Source organism: Perca flavescens, chromosome 7 (genome assembly GCF_004354835.1).
Source record: "Perca flavescens isolate YP-PL-M2 chromosome 7, PFLA_1.0, whole genome shotgun sequence".
Lineage (NCBI taxonomy): Eukaryota > Metazoa > Chordata > Actinopteri > Perciformes > Percidae > Perca > Perca flavescens.
The window spans coordinates 19357844-19382223 of NC_041337.1; the positions used below are offsets into that span (position 1 = coordinate 19357844).

At 42.1% G+C, this 24380-nt stretch overlaps 2 protein-coding genes across 7 annotated transcripts in view; one reads left to right on the forward strand and one right to left on the reverse strand.

The window, feature by feature from the left end:
• The window catches only part of kmt2d (lysine (K)-specific methyltransferase 2D), a 36933-nt gene extending 30642 nt beyond the window's left edge, over positions 1-6291 (forward strand). For all 5 annotated transcript variants that reach the window (XM_028583711.1, XM_028583716.1, XM_028583715.1 and 2 more), the window contains exons 49-55: positions 95-1502; positions 1602-1738; positions 1985-2115; positions 2567-2852; positions 2971-3044; positions 3122-3230; positions 3364-6291. In XM_028583711.1, the coding sequence (XP_028439512.1) occupies positions 95-1502; positions 1602-1738; positions 1985-2115; positions 2567-2852; positions 2971-3044; positions 3122-3230; positions 3364-3456 (2238 nt within the window). In that variant the 3' untranslated portion in view covers positions 3457-6291. The remainder of the gene's footprint in view (positions 1-94; positions 1503-1601; positions 1739-1984; positions 2116-2566; positions 2853-2970; positions 3045-3121; positions 3231-3363) is intronic.
• A 4441-nt stretch (positions 6292-10732) lies between these two features.
• acvr1ba (activin A receptor type 1Ba) lies at positions 10733-23054 on the reverse strand. Of its 2 annotated transcripts, XM_028583047.1 has the most exons (9): positions 22843-23054; positions 13993-14223; positions 13632-13892; positions 13140-13370; positions 12855-13022; positions 12545-12701; positions 11897-12021; positions 11668-11798; positions 10733-11285 (listed from the first exon to the last, which is right to left on the reverse strand). In XM_028583047.1, the coding sequence occupies exons 1-9, from the start codon at positions 22904-22906 to the stop codon at positions 11160-11162; spliced, it is 1494 nt and encodes a 497-aa protein (XP_028438848.1). In that variant the 5' UTR covers positions 22907-23054; the 3' UTR covers positions 10733-11159. The 2 variants fall into 2 exon arrangements, with proteins under 2 accessions (XP_028438848.1, XP_028438847.1); XM_028583046.1 differs by having other exon boundaries at positions 12855-13370.
• Between the last annotated feature and the right edge of the window lie 1326 nt (positions 23055-24380).

A 24380-nucleotide genomic window follows, 5' to 3' on the forward strand; every position in this document is an offset into this window, starting at 1 on the left:
TTGAGAACTGTGAATTATTGATATTTTCTCTCATAAGCTGCATATTCTATATTTCCTGAAAGCTATAAATCTCATATGTGCATTGTTCTCTCAGGAATTTTCAGAAAGAGAAGACAAACCGGCCCAGCACTGTTACACAACCAAAGTAAATGACTTAGATGTACGCCACCTTCCTCCTATACCAGTGGAAGAATCTCCACCCCCATCACCTCCACATCCTCCCCCACCTGTCCCAGTTCCAACTAGTGAAGCTGAACCTTCCCAAAAATCTGTTTCTCCATCCCCGCCTCCCTCCACTCCCACCATAGTCCAGATCCAGATCAAGACTGAGCCGGAACAGGATGATGGTCCTCCTATTGATGCTGCTCAACCAACTGATATCAAAGAGTCTGAAGTTGCTGCTCAACCAGCTGAAGTCACAGAGTCTGAAGTTGCTGCTCCAGAGTCGGTCACTGATCCAGTAGCTGCCTCTGCAGTTCCACATCCCACTGTTCCTACTGAAGATCATCTGATTACTGCTATCAAGGAGGAGTACTTGGCCACTGATCAAGCTCAACCTCCTCAAGATTCTCCCAACAATATGGAGTCTTCCCCTAAGGCTGTCAAGCAGCGCAGGCCTCTCTCCCCTAATGAGGAGGTGGTACATCCCAAAGTGAAAAAATGGAAGGGGATTCGCTGGAAGCGCCTTCAGATTGTCATCACAATACGTAAGGGTGGGTCTAAGAAAGAGAGCAGCCGTGAAGTGTCTGAGCTAATGGAACGCCTGCGCATTACTCTTCGACCAGACCGACTGCCTCGTGATAAACGTAAATGCTGTTTCTGCCATGAGGAAGGTGATGGAGCCACAGATGGGCCTGCCCGGTTGCTGAACATTGATGTGGACTTGTGGGTGCACCTCAACTGCGCCCTGTGGTCCACAGAGGTGTATGAGACACAGGGGGGTGCCCTCATCAATGTGGAGGTAGCCCTGCGTCGGGGATTGCGGACTCTTTGTGCATCCTGCCAGAAAACGGGTGCTACAAACAGCTGCAACAGAATGCGTTGCCCGAATGTCTACCACTTTGCCTGTGCCATCCGGGCACGCTGCATGTTCTTTAAGGACAAGACCATGTTGTGCACCCAGCATAAGCTGAAGGGCCCCAGTGACGACGAACTCAGCATGTTTGCCGTTTTACGGCGCGTCTACATTGAGCGTGATGAGGTGAAGCAGATTGCCAGCATCTTACAGCGAGGTGACCGTATCCACCTGTTCCGCGTTGGAGGTCTCATCTTTCATGCTGTTGGCCAGTTGCTGCCATCCCAGATGGCCAACTTCCACTCACCCACTGCCATCTTCCCTGTTGGCTATGAGGCCACACGCATCTACTGGAGCACGCGTGTGCCCAACAAGCGCTGTCGCTACCGCTGCCGCATCAACGAGGATGACGGTCGGCCCCTCTTCGAGGTGCGTGTTCTGGAGCATGGCATGGAGGATTTGCAGTACCGTGAAACTACTCCAGAGGGTGAGAACTCGTACACTGCTCCCATATTATGTTACGTAGTATCTCTGTACTTTTCCACTTAAAATAACTCTTGACCTTTGACCGTTAATTCCCCTTTAGGGATCTGGGAACGGGTGGTCCAGCAGGTGGCTAAAATCCGAGAGGAGTCATCCATGTTGAAGCTGTTCACTGAACATGTCAAGGGAGAGGAGATGTATGGCCTCACAGTTCATGCTGTCATGCGAATCACTGAGTCGGTAAGAATATGTAGCAAGAAAAAGTATCAGTTTGTCTCCCATTTAATTTTGTCTTTGTCTTCCAGTTGTAATTTAAGCCCTTAACAAGCCAATATTCATACATACTAGGGGTTGACATCTTGTCAATCTGATGCATTTTTGTAATAGACCCAAAATTAAGGCCAGTAGTTGAGACCTGTGGGCTACAATGGTTCTACTGTAGATCAAAGTGCATGATTAACATAATTTGTGTTTGTTGTGTTTCAGTTGCCTGGAGTGGAGAACTGCCAGAACTACCAGTTCCGATATGGCCGTCACCCTCTGATGGAGCTCCCTCTTATGATCAATCCCACTGGCTCTGCTCGGTCTGAGCCCAAAGTCCCCACACAGTGCAAGAGGTAAAGCAGCATTATTTTTGTTCTGGTCGGCAACCTGTGTGATTGTTCTAAAATCGTTCGAGGCTTGGTGTCTTGTTGAAGATGCTTGTTCATTTAAATTTTAATACTTTTGTACAATAACTTTAATGCATAATTATCAGTGAAGCATAGCAAAAAAACAGTTTTTATTTATTATCTTATTATTTTAGTAATTATAAAATGTGTCCTCCACCTGGCAACATGTATCTTTAGAGTAGATAAACAAGTTATGCCAATTTGCTCAAATCAAATAGTATGATGTGATTTTCAGTTAGTTCCTTAATATGTAACTCAATGTTACATATTAAGTAATGTTTAGGACCAAAGATCAGCTTTTTAAACTAATTATTTGTTGCAGAGTTGTTGTAGACATCTTACCAAAGAACCTTGACTTTCTGAATGCATCTTACAAATGACATTTTCTATATTTCAGGCCTCACACTCTAAATAGCACCAGCGTGTCAAAGGCCTACCAGAGTACCTTCACTGGAGAGCTCAACACACCATACAGCAAGCAGTTTGTTCACTCCAAGTCGTCCCAGTATCGGCGCCTAAAGACTGAGTGGAAGAACAACGTGTATCTGGCACGATCCCGCATTCAGGGCCTGGGTTTGTATGCTGCGAAGGATCTGGAGAAGCACACAATGGTCATTGAGTACATTGGCACTGTCATACGCAACGAAGTGGCCAATCGGCGTGAGAAGGTCTATGAGGAACAGGTACGCCAACTTAACACTGGCACGAAATTTAGATATGTAAAAAAAATAATAATAATAATTTCGATTGAAAAGTGTATATCAACCTTTTTTTCTGTTTTCTTTTTTCCTTCCAACTTAGAACCGCGGGATCTACATGTTCCGCATCAACAATGAGCAGGTGATAGATGCCACTCTGACAGGAGGCCCAGCTCGGTAAGTGTTGATTTGGTACTGGCTGTCCCATTGTAAACCTTTACATCTCAATATATTTTCTTTTTTCTCCTTTCCAGCTATGTCAACCATTCCTGTGCCCCGAACTGTGTTGCAGAAGTTGTAACATTTGACAAAGAAGACAAGATTATCATCATTTCCAGCCGCAGGATCCCCAAGGGAGAGGAGGTACAGTACATTAGAAAACTGACCACTACTTAATCTTACACATCCCCTTAATTTTGAATACATTTTGTATGATTTTCAAGTTCATTTATTAAATCTCAGGAGCCATTAATTGTCTTTTGTTTCTTACTCCCAGCTGACCTACGACTACCAGTTTGATTTCGAGGACGATCAGCACAAAATCCCTTGCCATTGTGGAGCTTGGAATTGCCGAAAGTGGATGAACTAACCAGAAGAAAGAAAAATGGAGAATTCCCCTCTCAATGGTGCCAGACTCCTGCGCCAAAGCCTTTGAATCCTACATAGCCAGTGCATAAGCTGTTGAGAAAGATGTGGAGGAAAGCTGCCCTCCTTCATTGAAAGACTAAAGCGTTGACACCTGTAGCCAAAGGTTTGAAGAGCATTAATCAATAAAAGCAACCGACCACCTCCATCAACAGCAGTTTGATGGTGGGACTAACTTTCATGTTTGGACTAGTGAAACCTTTTGCTCAGCCTCCCCCCACCTCCCCCTCGGCTGTCAATATTCTTACAGTGGCTGGAAAACAATCCTCAACATCTACCAAATGATTCTGACCCTCTGATATCAATACTCGTAGTGCAGAGCTCACCTTGAGCTTCGACAAAAAGCCATTTTAAAATGCTAAGAATGAACTAATGATGCATTTTTATGTTTTAAGTCGGACCTATTTCCTGTCCCTCCTGACCACACCTCCCCCCCTCACCTCCCAGAAAAGGCACTTTCCCATCAAGTCATCAATGAAGACAACACGGATATTGGCTAGCTAGACAATCTTGATGTGGCTCTGTGTTAAGAGCTACATATGATCGATGGGGGGAAAAAAAAGATTTAAGTTAATATAAAATTTGAGATGCTATTGATGTGTGGCTCCAGAGGCACCAGATGTTCTGACTGTGTGGAGTCCCAAGGTGGGTTAGTCGGACCCAGTCTACCTCATTGATTTAGCGGGAAGTGACTGCTTTGTATAAAAACTGTTAACTGCTACTGTGGAAGGGGGGGGGAATGTTTTTATGGGCTTAGCCTTCTCGGACAAGCAGGGAATATTAAGCAGCAGGTTTGCTCTATCTACTCTATGCTGATGATTTACAATAATGAGCCAACATAATTATTATTCATTAATTGTTTATACAGAGGAAATATATGACAGTTTTGATAAGATATTGCATTAAAATCACAATCAGAAGCTTAGCGGGTGTCTTGTATGCCACCAAATCCTCCTGGACATTGATGTAGCTTTTATTTTTGTTCCTTTTTATTTATGCTACTCAAAAAGCAAGTTATCAGCTGTGTGAAAGCACAATAACATCCACCTTTGAGTTGCTTAAAGACCGTAATGGTGTGAGTGAATGGCTCCAGGATCAGAGGACACGCAGTCTTTTGAAGAAGACTTTGCTGTCCAAAATAACCAAGTACACATTTGCTTGTTGCTTCACACATTAAAGTTCCACTTGCTGAAAGTCAGCCTGTGGATGCATGACTACTGTCCCATTAAATGCTTCTTTTTTTTTTTCCCCTTTATAAATCAATCTTTTCACAACTCAACCTTAAACTTTAAATCATGCCTCTTGCTCTCTGTATTATTTAGTGGACTGTTGTTAAACTTTACTGTAGTAAGTATTCCTCTGCCTGAGTACAGCCTGCAGTGTTTCTACTTCCCCTGTAGTGTGCTTTTCTAGTGCTGGTACTGTCCTCTTAAGGCTGAACTGATGGCAGGGAAAGACTTATTGGAAAAAAGGGCATTTGTTTTCATTTCTATGTAAGATGAAAGAAAAAAAGTCTTTAAAGGGAGCTTTACTAAAACTCCACCTTTCCATACTACTTTGTTCCCCCCTCCCCTTAACCTAAGACCTCACATGATTTAAAAATGCAAAGTTGTACAAACTGTATATATAGTATATGCATTAGGGGACAGCAACTCTTTATCCAGCCCCTTTGTAATCAATAAAGTCAAATGTCTAGAGAAATAAAATTGAAAAAAAATTCAACCACTGGATATCATTTTAACAGAGATAAAGCTGTATATAAATATAAATATATGTAAAATGGCAAACTAATATCTTTATGTATATGAACCAGAGTGTTTTGCATTTACCTGTTTTTCTATTAGTGTTTTTGCTATAAGCTCTCAGAGACAAGTTTGTTAAAGAAATGTCTGGTCTTCTCCAATCAGCTGCGACGAGAAGCCGATGTAATTACATAACCGTTTGGATTCGCGTGGAGGGTCGTAAATTAGACATGAAAATCACTTATTGCGTAAAGCAGTACAATGGTGCATAGCATTTGTATTTATGTAATATTGTTCGTGTTTATTTTTATTTTTATTTATGCTACTGCTTGTTGATTACCAAAACCTGTCCCTTAAACTGTCACAATTGGATTAATATACTCTTGAATGGAAAATCTTGAATTCCCTTGGATATTATTAGTGTTTTGCTTTTTTATATCTTCCCTATAGAAGTGAATGTGTTGGTAAACCTTGTGAAATGGTTACTTGGCCTAATGTATGTTATGATGTAATACTCAAAGTTAATCCCATACTTAACCTGGTAATGAATTGCACTCTCATAGAATAATGGAAAACTTCTCTAAAGTGGTAGATATTGATCAAGTATCAAGCAGTGATATATATATTTTTTGGTATGTTTCTATTTCAAGGGAAGACCATGACAAGACATGACGCTCACTGGATTTTAGCCTGAATAATTTTTAACTTCTCTGAATCTTAATTTAAGTTCTCTGCATATCTTATAATTTAATAAAGTTTGCTCAAATTGAAGGTTTTTTTTAACCTCACCTACTTTTTAAAAAGATGTTGCATCTGTACAGCAGAGATACTTTTAGGGAATATGAATAAATATAATGATCATTTTTATTGTATGTGGCATGTTTTGTATGGATATTATTTTGAATTGTACATATTTTTTTCAGGAAGCCAGAGGTTGCATCTCTTTATATACAGCTTTCCCACTCCCTTCCCCCCTTCATCTTATTTCTTTGTCTGCTTTTGTTTCTTGTAAAGGAAAATAAAATGCATTTTAAATATGTGCTCATTTATTTTGGAGAATTCTAACTTCAAGCAGCACTGACACTGAGCTTGAAGGATCGTTCTTGAAATAATAAAAACAAATATTAAAGAACCAGTGGGAAAGATTTAGTGGCATCTAGCGGTGAGTTTGCAGATTGCAACAAACTGAATAGCCCTTCCCTCTTCCCTTTCCAAGTATGTAGTAGAACAGTCTATAAATAGAACCTACAGTGGCCTTCAAGTAAAATAAAAAGGCAAAAGGCCCCTCTCTAGAGCCAGTGTTAAGTTTGTCCATTCTGGGCTACTGTAGAAACATGGCGGGCTCCGTGGAAGAGGACCCGCTCACCATGTAGCTATGAAGGGCTCATTCTAGTAACGAAAGCACAATGATTCTTAGTTTCAGGTGACTATACACTAATGAAAACATAGTTATAAATCATTTCCATTAATGCCAATCGATCCCCCTAAATCCTACACACTGCTCCTTTAACTCAAGGTCCACCTTATTGATTTCTTGCCTCAAAGAATTGACTTCAAAAATACTTTTGCTGGTTTATAAATCACTAAACGGTTTAGGGCCAAAATACATTTCTGATCTGCTACTACACTATGACCCACCCAGACCTCTCAGGTCGTCTGGGACAGGTCTACTTGTTGTCCCCAGAGTCAGAACTAAACGGGGAAGCAGCGTTCAGTTTTTACGCTCCACATATCTGGAACAAACTCCCAGAAAACTGCAGGTCCGCAGCAACTCTCAGTTCTTTTAAACCAAAGCTAAAGACCTATCTTTTGATGTTGCCTTTCTTTAAATAACTGTTCATTGCATTGAAGGTGTATTGATGACACTGTATGACATTCTATAACTGCTTTTTAATGTTTAATTTCTTATACTGCACTGTAACTTTTATTCACGTATTTTAGCTCTCAGTTCTTATACTCCGCTGTCAATTTTATTCTTGTAGTCTTTTATCTAGTGGTATTTTTGAACAGATAACGGTCATATTTCTGAGAATTTCTCCAACGCGAGTGTGACAGATTAGAACTCAAAACTCAATAGATTATCCATACAAGGACCACGTCTGTGAACTGGTCAGATTTAGTCTTAACTAGGTCAATAATAAGGACAGGTCTTGTCAGATATTTCTGTGAATTTATCAAGAGACTGAACTGTCCCGGATTAAGCAAGGTTTACCGAGATTAAACTAAACTTTGCTACATCGTAGTGAAAAGTAGAACTACTGCAATCTTGTAATGGGTATCATTTTTACCTGCACTTTAATGTTTTAATTTGTTTTTAACTGCTCTTTAATGTTTTATGTAAAGCACTTTGAATTGCCCTGTTGCTGAAATGTGCTATACAAATAAAGCTGCCTTGCCTTCTTGTGGAGCTTTCTGCCACATCTCTTGGCCTACATCAGTGGATGGAGACAGGTTGTCATGGAAGGTAAGGGGGGTAAGGGTACTTTATTGTCACATACATGTAGCGAAATTCATTCTCTGCATTTAACCCATCCCTCAAGGGAGCAGTGCCTTGATCCGGAGCACCCGGAAACCCACGCAAACATGGGGAGAACATGGAAACTCCACACAGAAAGGCCCGGAAGCGATATTACGAATCCCACTATGGCCACGCCAAGACCCGCCCTTCAATAGCGTTCACACACTACTATTGGCCAGGCGTCCATGCTTACATGTACAGGTCCAATCCCCTAACCCTAACCTTAACCACTCGAGGTGAAATGCCTAACCCCAACCAATCGAGCTACTTTGTAGGGCGGGTCTTGGCGTGGCCATAGTGGGATTCGTAATTTTGCGGCCCGGAACGACCTGGATTCGAACCCAGAACCTTCTTGCTGTGAGGCCACCATGCTCCCCTCCATGGAGATGGTTCCATTGTCATCACACAAATGTGAGAGCAGGTGGTTGAATGTGAGAGCAGGTGGTTGTGTGTGGTCATGAGATGTAGCAGAGTTCTTGGGGCGGGTTAAGAATTTAGTCTGACGCACAGACATTTATTCTAGCCTCCAGGTTAAGACTATTTATGACTGATTTCACAATTGAGGCTCAGAAAGCAGGTGTTTTGCGTGCTGCGCGAAGTCTGATAAATTCGTCCCTTCATTGCCAGATGGGGTTGAAGATGTAAAAAAAAAAAAAATCTTTTACATTTTTAAGAAGTGAGCTTACCAGATCTCTGTAGCCCCCTCCTCATCTGTGCTAGAGGCTCAAGGCTACATTAGCCACCACTAGCTCAACACACACAAATTGACCTAAAGTAACAGCTGAGGTTGAGTTGCCTTCTGGGAAATGTAGACGCCAGGTTTTAGCAAGGAAGCTTCGAATAAAGAAGATTGTAGATCTGGTTCTATATATTGCTTCGTATGTGATCAGACAATGTTGAAGCGCAATGCTAAATCGGTGGAGTACCCCTTAAACCGCCAGTATGAACAGGAGGAATGATTACAGAAAGCAACAGAGGTTGTTTTAAGACAGACTTGAAAATATGCGAACCTGTCCTCAGCCCTAAACATTGGTCGTTTATGTTCATCTTACTCGAACTGGAGCAGCAGTTGACAATGACAACACTGCATTCACACATCTTGAATGAGCACCACAGTTGAAGATACATAAGAAAAAAAAGGAATTTATTGTATGTCATCTATATACACTTTTCAACTAATTATGAAAAGATTTGCACAATGAAATCTCAAAAGTATTACTTATGAACAGGATGTCTTATGCTCATATACCCATGGCAACAAACCAAACATGGACAGGAGTGTTGACAATTTTGGTTCAACTGACAGCCATCTCCCCATTTTCCCCTCTCAGCTCTCCATCTCCGATCTGCCGCTGAACTTCCACCCATGTTAACAGTAGCAGCAATATTTCTGGGGTACACAGCCAACGCCCCGAAGAAAAAGGAGGAAAGAAAACCGGTAGGAAGAAGGAAAAGACAAGTCTTAAGTTCATCTACCTCAGTGCAGAGGACCCAGTGTTTGAGACAGCATGCAAAAATGGAGATTAACATGACACATGGATTCTGGAACAAGTGATGACATAACTAACATTAACTTAAGTCTATGTGGACATAACAGTGCAGAGCCCAACGGTGACAAATGTCAGTGTAATACTTTGATAGATTTGTCTGCAGACAGACTCGAAACTGCAGACAAAGTAGAATGAAAACATGCAGTTTCACTTTACAGCATGTCAGTCTTTGAAGGTAAAAGGTCTCAACTACTTTTCACATCTAACCATATGTTCCCTGTGTGTGAACTGTCAGCAGCTGTCCTCCTCCACTGCTCCTTAATATTCCAGTGTCAATGAGAAAGAGATGTCACCCCAGAGGACATAAGAGTATGTAAAAACAGATCTGCATTACTGAATTCTGAAAAGAACTCAACAATTCCAACAATTATACATTAAAAAAAAAAAAAAAATATATAAAAAGGTTGCAGCAAAATTATCTGGGATCAGTAGTACCAACCAAATTGCCAGGAGAGGAGCACGTTAAAACTAAATTCCAGCAGATGACAGTCTATTTCCTGGCACAGTTAGATACCATGCAGACAGAGCAAAACAACAGACTTCTGAAAGTACCATTCAAGCAAAATCATTGTTCAGATGTCACACTGCTGCTTGTGGCATAAAAAGGAAAAAGAATATGCATGTTTTATAAACAAATCATATGTACCCATCATCAGTAGTGTCTAAGGTCAACGTCAAAGTAAAACACCCATTATGAGTGTCTTGTCTTTACACAAAACAAATATATTCAAAAAAACAAAAAAACAGTATTTTTCATTGCCATTTCATACGCCTCTTATTTGCTAAGTGTGCCCGATGTCATCACCCATCACCAACGGGGGTTACGGCTACATTCACATTTGCGCTCCGTATCTTTTTTAGAATGAATGCAACAACCCCTTAATCTAATATCTGAAAGATGGTGAAGACTTGGACTGAACTACAACATTAACTTTCATATCATAGTAGACTCTGGCTCGTCACATCTCATCTCACAGTGTTGCATCAATATGAAATAAAAACTATTGACAAATAAATAAAAGTAAAACCATCCCAAACAATATCCCTGCCACATTTCAAACTAACACCAGGACTGGACCACATCCGTTATGTGATACCTGCAGTGGTCACACATGATGAGGAAGCTACAGTTGAGTGTGACTTGTTTCTGTTCGAATGATATTCAAGTGAGGAATTAAAAAGCTAAATCTGGCTGTTCGTGCTTAATTACCAACTGTCTGATCACGGGATGTGTCTAATACGCTACAGCCTACACCAAAAGGACATCTTTGTGTCTAAGGAGATACACACACACACACACACACACACACACACACACACACACACACACACACACACACACACACACACACACACACACACACACACACACACACACACACACACACACACACACACACACACACACACACACACACACACACACACACACACACACACACACACACACACACACACACACACTTCAGAGAGGTAAAAATTAAAATCCTGTCACTGTACAATAGTAATAATTCCTGCCATGGGAAATGAAAACAGAAAAAGGTTGAGTGGGATATTAACAGTGGTAGTGCTGTAGTGTTGCGGCCCATGGTGAAGGGGAGGTTGAATGGGAACAGGGGGGCGGAGACACACGAGGAAAGGGAGGCGGGGCGAGAGAAAAGTCAAGAGGGGACGGGTGATTCTCAGTAGTTTTGGCTAAAAAGGTGAGGTAGGCCTCGTCACAACTTGGAGTGTGGCTTTAAAACTGGCAGGGTTTTCATTTGCAGTCTGTCTTTAGTGTTTGTTTCCTATGAGGGTGGAGGTCTGGTTGTGCGTCTCCAGCACACCTTTTCGCCGCTCACATCTTGACGTCCTCCTCCACGCTGAGCTGAGACAGGGTCTTCTTGATGCGCAGTGCGGTCAGTCTGGCTGCTCCGTTGGCATACCAGCACTCCCTCATGATCTTCCCCATCACACGCAGTGACTGCAGGAAAAACATTACAAACATTTTAATCCAAAACATGTAAAACAGTCAAACCTACTATTAAAGCTGGCTGACAATGACAACCGTAATTATAATTGTTCTCAACCATATAGTACAATATTTAATCAAATGGAAGTATTCTAAATGTTTTGTGTATCATTAAATTCAGCCTAATCAGGAAACAAAAGCACTAAAAGTTGAATTGAAATTTGAATATGAAAATAAAAATAAAAATAAAAAATGGATTCATTACAATTTAAGGGGGCAGCTCCATTAAGTCAGGATGTCCTGTACTGTCAAACTGCTTTTCCATACAGCCACTGAATGTATTTTTAGAAAACAGTCAGCTGTTGGTATATAGTGCAGATAGAGTGTGAAATACCTCGTAGCTCTGCCACCAGTTGGGCACATTGGGCCTCAGTTTCTGGTCACACACCACCTTCCTCATCTCTTCTATGGCGGGGTCAGAGGGCACGAGGTCGTAGTAGGGCAGCTGGTACTCCTCGTGGATACCTGCAGTACACAATGAGGAAGCTCTCAGTCTCTGGCTTCACGCGCCTCTACATTAGACAGATTCATTTATTTCCATCAGCAGCTGTGTGTGGTTGTACCTCCTGCGTTGCAGCGGCGTGCAATCTCCCAGTACACCAGGCCCAGCGCGTAGATGTCAGCACACTTGAAGGAATCAAAGTGTTTCATGTTGATGGTTTCGTCCAGGACTTCTGGAGCCATGTACCTGAAGGTAGACACAAAAGGCAGCAATGAGAAGGTTTATATGATTGAGTAAACCATCACCAGACCTTCTTTCAATGATCTTATTTAGTAAGGTTCAAGAATCCAAATTGTAAAGTTTTGGGATAACAATACATGTCACTATAATAATACTTTTTTTTTTTTAATGGCCATTACATCTTTTCTGAAGGGGCCAAAGAGCTGAGGCAAATTGACAAATTTAATGCTCGATGGTGTTTTAAGCCCCCAACATCTCCTTCCAGGCACCGCTGCGACCGTTGACTTCAAGGCACCTAAACCTAACCATAACTATTACCTAATCCTAGTGCCTTCCAGGCAGCACTGCCTGTAAGGAGACGCCGGGGGCTTAAAACACTGATCAACAACTTTAATTTTATTTAGAAAAAGGATAAGGATGGCAATAGACAATAGACTAATACAGAATGTAGCCAGACTTAACCTTCAAATATCCCTAATGTATATCTCCATTTGTGTGCTTTTAAGTGAATAAGTATAAAAACATTTACCTCTTTGTGCCCACGCGCTGGTTCGGTGCTATATCGATTGTGTCTGTGATTGACTCGTGGCGGACTGCCAGGCCGAGGTCAGCTATGGCACACATGCCGTTCTTCTTAACCAGGATATTTTTAGACTTGAGGTCACGGTGAGCAATGCCAGGCTTACCTGCAGGAGAACAGACAACACATCAATACGTTTGCATCAAGAGCTCAGCAGAAATAGCAACATGCTAGCTGAATGCAAATACCAATGGTGTTTTTATTCATTTATTCATTGTATTTATTTTGGACTGCACTTCAACGCAACAGTTCATCCCACCCTGAGTGCCGAGGATCTCCATGTGTAGGTGTGCTAGGCCGCTGGCAGCTGACAGTGCCAGTTTGATCATGCCCTCGATGGTGACAGAGTAGCGGTTCAGGTAGTCAAAAAGAGAGCCGTGCTCATGATAGTCTGACACCAGCCACAGCTGAGTCCATGTTCCATTGTCTGAAAGAAAGCACACACAAAAAAAGAATGTGCAATTTACATGTACAGTAGGACTTATTTTTACGGTTACTTTCTTATTACATGGGTGGTTTCCAGACAGCCCACAATCTTCCTCACCTTTATTGTCTGCTGCAATGAATCCCAGGATGTTTTCGTGCCGCAGCATGATTGTCTGGTAGATCTCAGCCTCTCTGAACCAGGAGCGCTCCTCTCTGGATGAGAAGATCTTCACCGCCACATCTCCTCCCCTCCACTTCCCTCTCCACACCTCACCAAAACGACCCTTTCCTATTATCTCCTGCAGCACGATGGTCCTAGCCACCGTCCGCTGCACAAACAGGGGCAAACCTGAAGGGGGCAGTAGTGAGAAAAACAAAACATTAGCCAACATTCCCTGTGGATTCTAGGTCAGGATCATTTTTGGGATCAAGTGTCGCAGCTGAATAATCTTTAATTTGGATATTTATAAAATGACAAACTGAAGACTGTTCTGCTGCTGTTCTTGCTAACAAGAAAAGACACGTTTAAGAAAATGGGTTTTCCAAAACCAAAAACTTTTCTTTTTCATTACTTCAAGTACGTCACGTCAGGTGGGCAACTTGTACTGACCAGAGCCTGATCCGGAGGTGGACATGTCATAGATGAGGTCCTGCAGGGTCTTGTCCTTGGCCAAGTACAGATGGTCACATGATGGGTCCTCTACCTCCAGCCTCTGCCTGTGGCTATAGGCCCTCTGGTGATACTGGAACAGGAACACGCCGACCATAAGCAGCACACAGAGAAGGAACACCGGCCCTGCGATGACCGCCACCAGCTCCACCGGCCCCCAGGAGCTTGATGAGACTGACCAGTCCCCCTCTTTTGTTGGGACTAGGAGGACAAAACAAAAAACGGAAAAGCAGAGGTGGTTACTTTAAATTGAAACAGTGCCTCTGTGGAACTGATAGAGTTCTGTTGTTTGATGCCTTACCAGGGACTTCAATACTGTTACAGTAATCTACATAGCAGCAATGTGTGTTGAGCAGGCCTTCCGCACTCAGACAGTAGAAAGGTTGTCCAGGGGGGACCAGGTTGTCCCGGTCGATGCAAATGCGTACGTGTTGCTCTTTCCCCTGGTTGAAGTATGTGGAGGCCATGCAGGCGCCATCCGTTTCACACTCATAGCTGGTCTTCTCACAGTTCGTGCAGTTACAACGTAGAGCTGCGGGAAAGGACAGAGGGAGTTGAGTAAATACCAATTTATCAGATAGAGCCATGAGGATAAAAACAAACAAAAAAATGATTCACTTCTCTAATAAGTCCAGCAGGGGGCAAGCTAACACCTTGTTTCAACACAGGATCTAAAGAGTGTTGTGTCCCATTCAGATGTAGGCATTTTGTGACATGCACATTCAGAGCTTGGAGTTGAGCAGCGGCCGCCAGACAGCCCTGGCGGCCCTGAAATCAGATCCTTCACTGCAGAAGAACCCAAACACGCAGTGTGGAGACAGACCTGCCCAGTGGGACAGACAAAGTGAAACCCAACAAGGGAAGAGGGCTCCTGCCAAATCCCCAATGCAGCATTCTGCTTCATTCCTCTCACAGTGACACAGAGAGCTGCCACTGTTTAAGCTAATGAGACAGGAGTTTTATTAAATACAGCACACTTCTGCGCGGGGAGCTATTAAAAAGGTAACACAATGGAACCTGTCTCCACCAAAGAGTCCGCACAAATCTGCCACATCTAAAACAGAACCAGAGTTGGTTGGGCAATCCAGAGAGCAAGAAACCGCAAACTGATTAGATAGAGTGAAATGTGATTTTGAGTCATAGCACACATGCTTCTCATTTAGAGTAGGGTCAGCACAAAAGGCTTCTTCCAAGGTTTTCTACAACCAAACAAAGTGCAAAGCAGGACCAGGCAAGGCTGGATGATTGGGAGACTAGTTTTCACTTGGAAAAAAAACACAGGGAAGCAGCTTAGCTCAATTGAAACCCTGTCAGTGGTGAAAGACAAACCGTATGACTGACAACAAGGCCGTAAGTGAGGCGAAGAGCTGATCCTCGATCAGAAAACAAAGGCTAGACCAGTCAGGAATAAACGCTGTGGACTTGGCAAAGACAAGACCGCCGTACCAACAACAACACAGGAGGAGACAAAGCAGAGAGGAATTTCAATCCTTGTTCTTCCTAAAAAAAAAAAAAAAAAAAAAAAAAAAAAAAAAAAGGCTCAGTAGCGGTTGGACCACTGACAATGTCTGGCCCACAGGAAAGAAAAAATGTTAAGAGTGGCAAGCTTCCACTAATCCACTGTTTCTTATCCTAAGGGTTTCTTTGACCACATGAGCTCACTGATCTCCCCTGTTTGTACCAACTTGGGTCTCTGTCAAAAAGGTGTCAGCAGATTTTAACGCATTCTTGAACTAAATGAGTCGTCACACGATTAGGCTTTTGTGGAGTTCTTTTTTTCCTTTTCAAAAAGTCCAAATGACTACACTGATTGCGCCATCAGCATGTAGCATCCAAGTGGCCAAAACCACAAACCCTGATGTCATAGGAGTGGTTTCCCCTAACTTTTGAAGGTTGCTTTCTGTGGGGGAGCATTTTTTTGGCATGTAGCGTGTATGCTGATGTGTCTATGCTTTTCCACTGACAGTGACGGAAAATGCGTAACACTTGTTTCAGTAATAATTCTCATCTGTTTAGTATGTGTGTGCGTGTTTCTCTCCAGGAGGTGAGCGGGAAAGCGGCAGGAACTCTTGGTGGAGTGTGTCCAAATTCACCACAGTTCGCATGCAGACGGAATTTCCTCCAGATTACACAGAGGTAAAGCAGGCTGGGCCTGATAAAGAGAAAAAACAAGCAGTGTACCACATCATGCTAATCTGGAGAAAATAGTTTAGCCAAATAAAACAGATGATATGAGCAATAGCTGTAGGTTAGAAAGCTGGATGACGCTGGATATCCAACATCAAATTCAGACAACTTAAGTCCCTTCTTCCATTAGAAGGCATGATGTTTACTGGTTCAGTTAAATAAATCAGCTAGTGAGTCCAGACAGGAGCCACTTTGATCGATCCATTCTCAAAGTAAAAGTGACATTTGAAAAAAAAAAAACACATTGTTGTGAGATGACTAGCATTATAGTCAGGCTGTTGTAGATTTAATGTCCTTCATTTTTCTCATAAGGCTATAAAAGTGTTCTTACGACCAAAACACTGCACCAATATACAGCAACAAATTAACAACGGCAATCTGATAAGAACAGCATGATCTGAAATAAACAGGCACATCCATCATGAAGCCTGTGTGTGGTAAGACAGATGGTACGCAGACTTACAGACAGAAGCTCAGGAAGAAAACCAAACATGGCTGAAAAACACACACATCCTCTTCCTGAGTCGCCATGGATGGTTTGTGGTCTACCAAGAGTTTGGTTTATGGCAAGTCTTCCCTTTCGTTAAAGGCTACCATGTGAATATACCATATGTAGCCTGTTTCCACACAAACCAGCATCAACACTATGGGTGGCCCATATGGAGATCTATGAAAGAATAGGTTATTTTATATATTGATAAGAGATAAAAAAAAAAAAAAAAAAACAACATTTATAGATAAAATAACCCAATCCAGTTACCTAAATATATAACAAATCAAGGTCAATCGCCATGTTGAAGCAAAAATCCAATACTGCCACAAACTGCTTGCAGATTTGCAACACTGCCTATTATACAACCAGAAATATTAAAAAGGGAAACCTCTATAGAAACATCTGTACCAGCTGACAAATCACCGATACCACAGAATGCAGTATCACCATGCCCTTAACACTCGATAAAAGATGGCACAATGTGAAACCAAGACTTCCAAAAATAACGAAAATGTAAATTCTAAATGAATGTCATGCAAGACAGGGAGGGCACTTGCACATGACTAATTCAAACAATGTCAAAGAAAGTACCCCTGGCCCACTCACATTTACTGAAATGCTGTTTGCACAGTGCTCTGCATAGCTCACTGGATTCAGAGCAGTAAGTGTTACAAAGCTAGACTTGAAGGAATAATATCAAGCCTAAATACACATGGATCCAAGTAGAGGCCGGGTATATGCGGTTTTTAAGTGAACTCTGCTCTTGTATCCACATAATTGGTGGTCTTTACACTGGTCCTTTGTGTGGAGATTAAGACGACATGAGGAGGGATTGGACTGGCCCTGCACGAACAAAGAGCAGAGTGGAGTGGGGGAGCGCATTTTTGCGTGGAGCAGCGAGGGGGGATGGGTGGTGCGCAGAGAACAGACCAGGGTTAACAGTAAATACCCCGATGTTTGGGGGCTGCCCCGGGCCAGACAGGATGGGGGCTGGTCCCAAATTGGTCAGGACAATATCAAGGGGAGGGAGCAGAGGGGGTAACGAGCGGGGTTTACAGAGGCCCCCAGCCGCGGTTGGGGTCTGCCCAAGTGACCAGCTGCGACTGTCATTAAAACCCAGTCTAGACTTTGACTTACGGGAGGGGGTAAATAACAGGAAAAGAGAATAGTGAAGAAAAAAAAATAAGGGAGAACACAGTCCAGAGAGCGACAGCTTTAAGCTGCGAGTGTGTGAAGTTTGTATCATTCCGTTCATGTTGAGACAGGAAATGGCAGACACAGTGAGGAAGGGATTAATAAAACATTGTTGCCATAACCAACATCGCCTTAACTAGGACCCAACTAAAAACCACAGAATAGTCCCAATCCAAACACCTTTACACATTAACCTTCATTGTGTGTATATGCAAGTGTATATATGTGACGTACTCATGCACAGCAACCCAGTCAAAACAGGAGGTGAACTTTCTAGTCTGGTAAGATGATAAAGTCTGTGGAAAATACACATGCTCGGCACAGGGCAGTGGGTTTTTGGGAGCTAAGCGACAGAGTGTGTGTGTGTGTGCGTAGCAGCGCACCATTACCAAAATGCACTGGCTGAATGAAATTAGATCCATACAGATACCAGACTGAGAGCTGATCAAGACAAGCAGACGCCACCAGACAGTGTGCACGCAAGCCACTGTACACGTACACGTACACACACACACGCACCCTGATCAATGCTAGGGGAAGGAGGAAAGTCATTACCTTTGTCTGCATCTCAGGGTCAGATTACTGATCTGATTCTAAAGTGAAGTCTCTGGGGCCGAGGCTGCTACTACTATCCAACCACCACCCTCTAGGCTACATCCCATCCTGTCTGTCGTCTGCTGCCCTGAATGAGTTCAAAGGCACACAAGTGTGAGCAAAGGCTCACTTTGGACTTTATGCTGCTGCTCAAATTCCCAAACTGGTCAATGTTGCCTTTACAATGCCCCAGCATGTTGCAGTACTGTGAGCCAATGTATATGCCATGTGTTTTGAGATTAAAACCCCTTCTGAGTATTAGCAGACCAGACTTAAAAATTACTCTTTTTTTTTTTTTTCTGTCTTTCTACAACTGTTAAAAAGGTTTTACTGCGGTTACAGCTGGGTATCAAACCTCAACAATGTTTTGTTACAGACCAAAATAACCTGATGTACCAAAAGCTGATCAAATATTTCCTGATTGAAAACCAAAATTGTTAAATGGAAAAAGGGTTTCATAGAAAAACATGTATTTCTCATCATAAATTATCTAAAATTTAGCATCAGTGCTGAAACTCTTTTGCTCAGTGCCTCCGTCTTTTACTAAAATCCAATTGTATAAAACATTTCTTTTGAAGACGCATACTTTTTAAGAACCAAAGAGAATACAAATATTTTTCACAAAAGACAACTGAAAAAAAAGTTCAGGAATACCATTTAAAACAAAAACATGATATTGTAGATAGAAATGGCATTTATGGGAAAACAAACAATAATTAGCTCCCGTTATTTTGCATGCAATGCGTAACAAGATTATGTTCCGAAACCAAAACAACTTCTTCTGGTTATCAAATAGTCCGACCTACACAGGGACAGTCACAAAGACTTCAATTCAATTTTATTTATACAATCAAATCATAACTGGAGTTATCTCAAGACACTTTACAGATAGAGTAGGTCTAGACCACACTCTGTAATATACAAAGACCCAACAATTCCAGTAATTCCCCCAAGAGCAAGCATTTAAGTGTGACAGTGGCGAGGAAAAACTCCCTTTTAGGAAGAAACCTCGGTGGTGAGAAAAACTTCCTTTAAGGGAGAAACCTCAGACAGACCCAGGCTCTTGGTAGGCGGTGTCTGACGGTGCCGTTTGGGGATGTGATGAACAGTGGCAATAATAGTCACAATAAAGATAATGGAACAGTGACTAGAAATGGTACTTGTAGTAGATCATGGCATAGCAGGGCACAGCAGAGCATAGCAGGACACTGCAGTGCCTTGTGCTACATTTAATATTGAAAGGATACGTGCCTATTAAAAAAACATTTACAACTCAAAAGGAGCAACTTTGAATATTGGAATGTATTGCAAAAGTGATTGCTTAACTGCCAAGTGAAACACTCCCTCTTCTGTTTAAGCCAGTGTCAACATGGAGGACCGAGAAAGGCGAGAGATAGAGGTTTGAATTGTACTTTAAGCACTAGTTAGATAATCTACATTCACACTATATTCGCAGGCAAAAGATTTCCTACCAGCTTCCCTTTGCTGATCACACCACTCAGTAGAGTGCACACCTTCAAGCAGAAGATTAGGAGGCAGAGCAGGTCTAATCTACATTCAAACAACTGCCAAAAAACAAATCAAACACTTCTACGAAGAGACATGTAATGGAGGATGGGTGTCAGGTTCTGCCCTATAGACATGAACTCGCATAGCTACCGGACCTGTCTGGGTGCACTGTGAAAATAACAACTCTCCAAGTACATTTAAGGTATGGCACAAACAGCAGATGTAATTTTACCAACGACACATGACACTACAAAAACCCTTTAAACAAAGTCAAAGTGCTGAGAGTAAATTAACAGAATGGAGAAGTGGGCAACCAAATGCAAACTTGCTGGCTCTGCGGTGGCAGTAATCCCTTGTGGTCCAGCATCAGTAATAGCGGAGCTGGGTCAGTCAGAGGCTACGCTGTCTGCTGTAGCAATTAGGGCCCTGGGCCTCCGGACCAACGGAGGTCATTAAAGACACTGGTCATTATAGAGGGAAAACTAGACCCCTCCCCAGACCTGACTTGACAGTGACTGGCTCAGTGCCACTAACGTGCCATTAACGCTCTGACACACCAGATAATCAGGTTGGTGTGTCAGCGCCTTTATAGAAACTGTTGGTAAACACAGATTTGTAAAGGAGGATGTGTCCGGACCAGGAAATAATCTGACAATTTATATAGGCTGTGCAACTTAATGTAATCATGATTTAGCTGCAGGGATCCTGTCGAACAGGCCTTGACAACTGCTACAAGTTTAGGAAATAAAAAAACAGCTTTCTCCTTTTCAAGCTTAAGCCTGAAAATCTTACCACCACCCCTCCCCTGTCCACACTCTCTTCTCTTTACAGAAACACACCTTTGAACCCAATAAGTTAGAACCTATCTCCGTACATTCCCTTGGCTCTGATCTAATGGGCAGGTGCACACATGTTCCAATCTGACTAGCTCATGCTTACTCCACATGAACTCATTCACATCTAATTTGACATTAAACAGCACCTGTAGCAGAGTTTATGTCTGCACAGGCAGTTCCCTGAACAAGTTGAGAAGTAGGGACTTTTCTGTTTCCAATCGCCCTGACTTTGATTTTACACAGTGGCACATTAGGTAATGACAAGACTCTGGCATAGACTTGATAGCATGTGGAAGGGCTACTAAAATTGAGTGCAGAGTTAAAGAGCAGGAGCTCATCTAACCAAAGGCCTTCCTTTAACCCTAGAAAAAAAAAAAAAAAAAAAAAAAACACACATCCCATTCTAAAGCTGGATTCAACGCCCTATTGGTGGCAGTGAGTAAGTGAAAGCAGAAGTGGGACCACAGATAACAGAGTAGATTAAATTCTGATAAAGCACCAGGCCTTTTGTATGACAGAGATAGAGAATAGGGAAGCGGGAGGAAAGCAGAAAGAGAGGGACGCGCCCTACCTCACGGCAGTGTGGTTGACAGTGCCCATATCACATTGCTATTGTGTTCAATGCACCCAGGCAGACTGCGTCACAAAAGGCAGTAATGCCCATAAAACTAGTGACTCTAATCCTTATGAAGTCAACATGTGACAGATACAAACATACTACCCTTGCCACAGGCCTGGAATCCACTCTTGCGCAGCTACTTTCAGGTTTGTCTGGTTTCAGTCCTTGCATGGTGCAATCCATTATATGGTGTGAAACCATGGCTCCAGACAGACTTGTGGGCCCCTTAAACGGCAGACCCCGCCAGCTGGACAAACCCATCATCACCCCCTGTCTGGTCAGGCCACACAGCCACCCCCACTCTCCCCTCACACATCATTGCTAATATTGGAGTAACCCAGTCAAACAAACTGATCACTTAGGTGTGATCAGTTTTTTTTTTTTTTTTAGCATGCCTTAAATGAACTGATCCAACCTTGGTGTACTGCACCCTTATCTAGACTAAGTGGGGGAGGAATATTTATGATTCTTGGAATGATGATTCAATAGTTTAAAGTAGTCAGGATATTTATCCTGGCACACAGGAGTTGTCTTTTTATTACTAAGTTTATCTGTTGAGTGGCAAGTGGCAAGTTGCAACAAGGTAGGACAAATGGCAAAAACAAATGGGAGGCTTGCGTAACCCACAACATGCTTGTGTCTCAAATGAAAATCTATGAAATCCTGATGTGAAGTGTGGCGTTACGAGTAAAGTCAAAAATGAGCGAGTAGACATGCTGCAGAGGCAAACACAAGTTTAGTACAACATATATGCCCAACTGAGGCTGTGGTGTGGAGCTGGGTATCAGCTGCCCCAGCAGACGGGGAACATTCAGACTGAAGCAGCCCCATAACTGCCGCCTCAAAAGACCCCACTTGCCACATTTCCATTACAATGAACCCAGACTTCAACCCTGACTTCTGTCTGGAATAGCTGAATACACGGCTGTTGTCACCTTATGCCAGCATTCACTTTCTGCTGGAGGCCACTAAGCAGCCTTTTCAGTCCTTACAAATGGACACCAATGGAAGAGCTGCCAGTGTTTACTCTCAAAAAACACATTTTATGCACACAGTAGGTTAGGCCTTCATTCAGGGACTCCTTTCTGCTCTATCCAGTGCACACAATATGTGACGAAACTGTAACTGACCACATTGCACATGTTTAACAGTATGCTATCATTGCAGTGTTGTGTCCAAGCAATTTACAGTGATAAGCAGTCGCAAGCCAACATGAGATTATTTTGAAAATACTGTTAGCATAACAGCAACAGATAACTTCACAACATCAGTCGACTGTATACTTATTAGTCACTTATCTAGTATACCTATACGCCATAATACAATTATTTTAATTAAGTCTATAAGCTCACAAACAAAGCACAATTATCATTAGTATTCAACTTTAAACAATTCATTATCCAGTTGGCTAGCCAATGCTAGCTGGCGCCTCGAAACAAACAGCACCACCATGTTGTTGTTGTGGTTTAGCTAGCTACTTGCTCCGTGTTCAATAAACGACCATTCACACGTCGGGTTTTTGTCAGTCGATACAAGTCTTAATCAACCACAAACAAACAAAGCAGCGTTGGTTCGGGTGGTTTTTATGTCGACGCTAGCGAGACAAGGTTAGCCAAATTCCCGACACAGAGCGCCATAACGATGAGCGACAACAGGCGATGCCCAGTCCAGGAAAACACATCGAGACAAAAGCCGGAGAGGTACTCAGATGGAACTTACCATTACCGACTGCCACTAACCCGAACAGGGCGAGCAGTGTTAGGGCAATTTCTTTTAGAGACATTTCTCCAAAATTCCCATCTCTCCAAGATGAAATGCGTCCAAAGTGTGTCGTTATCAACACGACCAGACCTGAAACACAACCACAGTCCGACCGCACACACCACACCACACCGCCAAACGCTAGCCAGCCAGCCAGCCAGCCTGGCGAGTGACGCGTTTAAAGGGGTGTGTGCGTGCATGTTTAAAGGGGAGGGCTGCCTGCTGCACGTCCTCTTCTGCCACCGAAGTCACGGCTGTGTGTTGTAAATAAAAATGCTTGTTGTGAATTACAATCTTCCAGTCTTACTTTATTTTCAAAACACATCAACATATTTGACTTTTCTTATTACTGAAAATGTTAAATCATAAAATGCCTTTTTAAACAGGACCTAAACATTAGTTTGAAATGAAACATGCCCGAATGTTTGCATTCTTCCTTTGTGACAAATGACAAAATAAAACAACATAAAAAAAGGTTATGTTGTTGTCATAAAAAATACATTAAATAATGGGCTTCACTCATAGAGATAATGTTGAAAAAGGTGAAAATTGTGAGAATATAGAATAGCCTAATTAGGCTACCTTTTTATGTCCTTAATATTGTCTCAGACTGAATCTTTTAGGAAATTCAGTTTGGATTATTCTTGGCTTTCTGATTTAGTGTTATTTGTTAAAAACGTGCTGGTGGTGAATGGTCTATTTGAAGGAAAAATGTATTGATGGAACAAATTCCTTCTAACTTGCCAACCCCACTGTTATTATTAATGAAATTTAAAATCTTGAAATTACTCTTTTCATGACATAAGAAATGGGTTGCACTCATTCAGATAATGTTAAAGGCGGTGAAAATAATCTGATGACATCTTTGTTGCTTTACCTTCAGTCAGTAGCCCATTGTATTTATTAAACAGTAAATTATGACTAGTTCTCTACATTATTGGTCTAGTTTTTATGATTATATGATTTTTATGTCCTAAAGATAATGCCAAACTAAACATGTTAAGTAAATTCAGTTTCCCCCCAATCTGATTATTGGTTTCAAAGCATGAAACAGACAGCAACAATAGTAAGTGGTTACATGGATTTAATCTTCTAGGGTTAACTTGGTTATGCTCAGTTTATGCATTCCTGAATGAGGTTATTACTCAAGACAAGATATTTTTGAAACAATGGTAAAAATAGAGAACATATTTGATGGCTGATAACTTCTTGTTCCTTCAAAATACTTACACAGGGTTAGTCACCAAACTCATGACTCTAATTTAAACTAATACTCAATTCAAAGTAGATATTTAAAGTCAGGTATGATATAGTCCTCTAAAGTAATGTTAGTGTGTGAGTGACTATGAAACCTTTTCTTTTATTGTGAATGTAGGTTAGAAGGCAGCAGAGGAAGCGCTGATAGGCCTTATATTATGGGTCTTCCTGCATTTGTCCTGGCACCAGTATTAGGCACAGATATGACACTCTTTCCATCCATATTTAATGATGGTCAA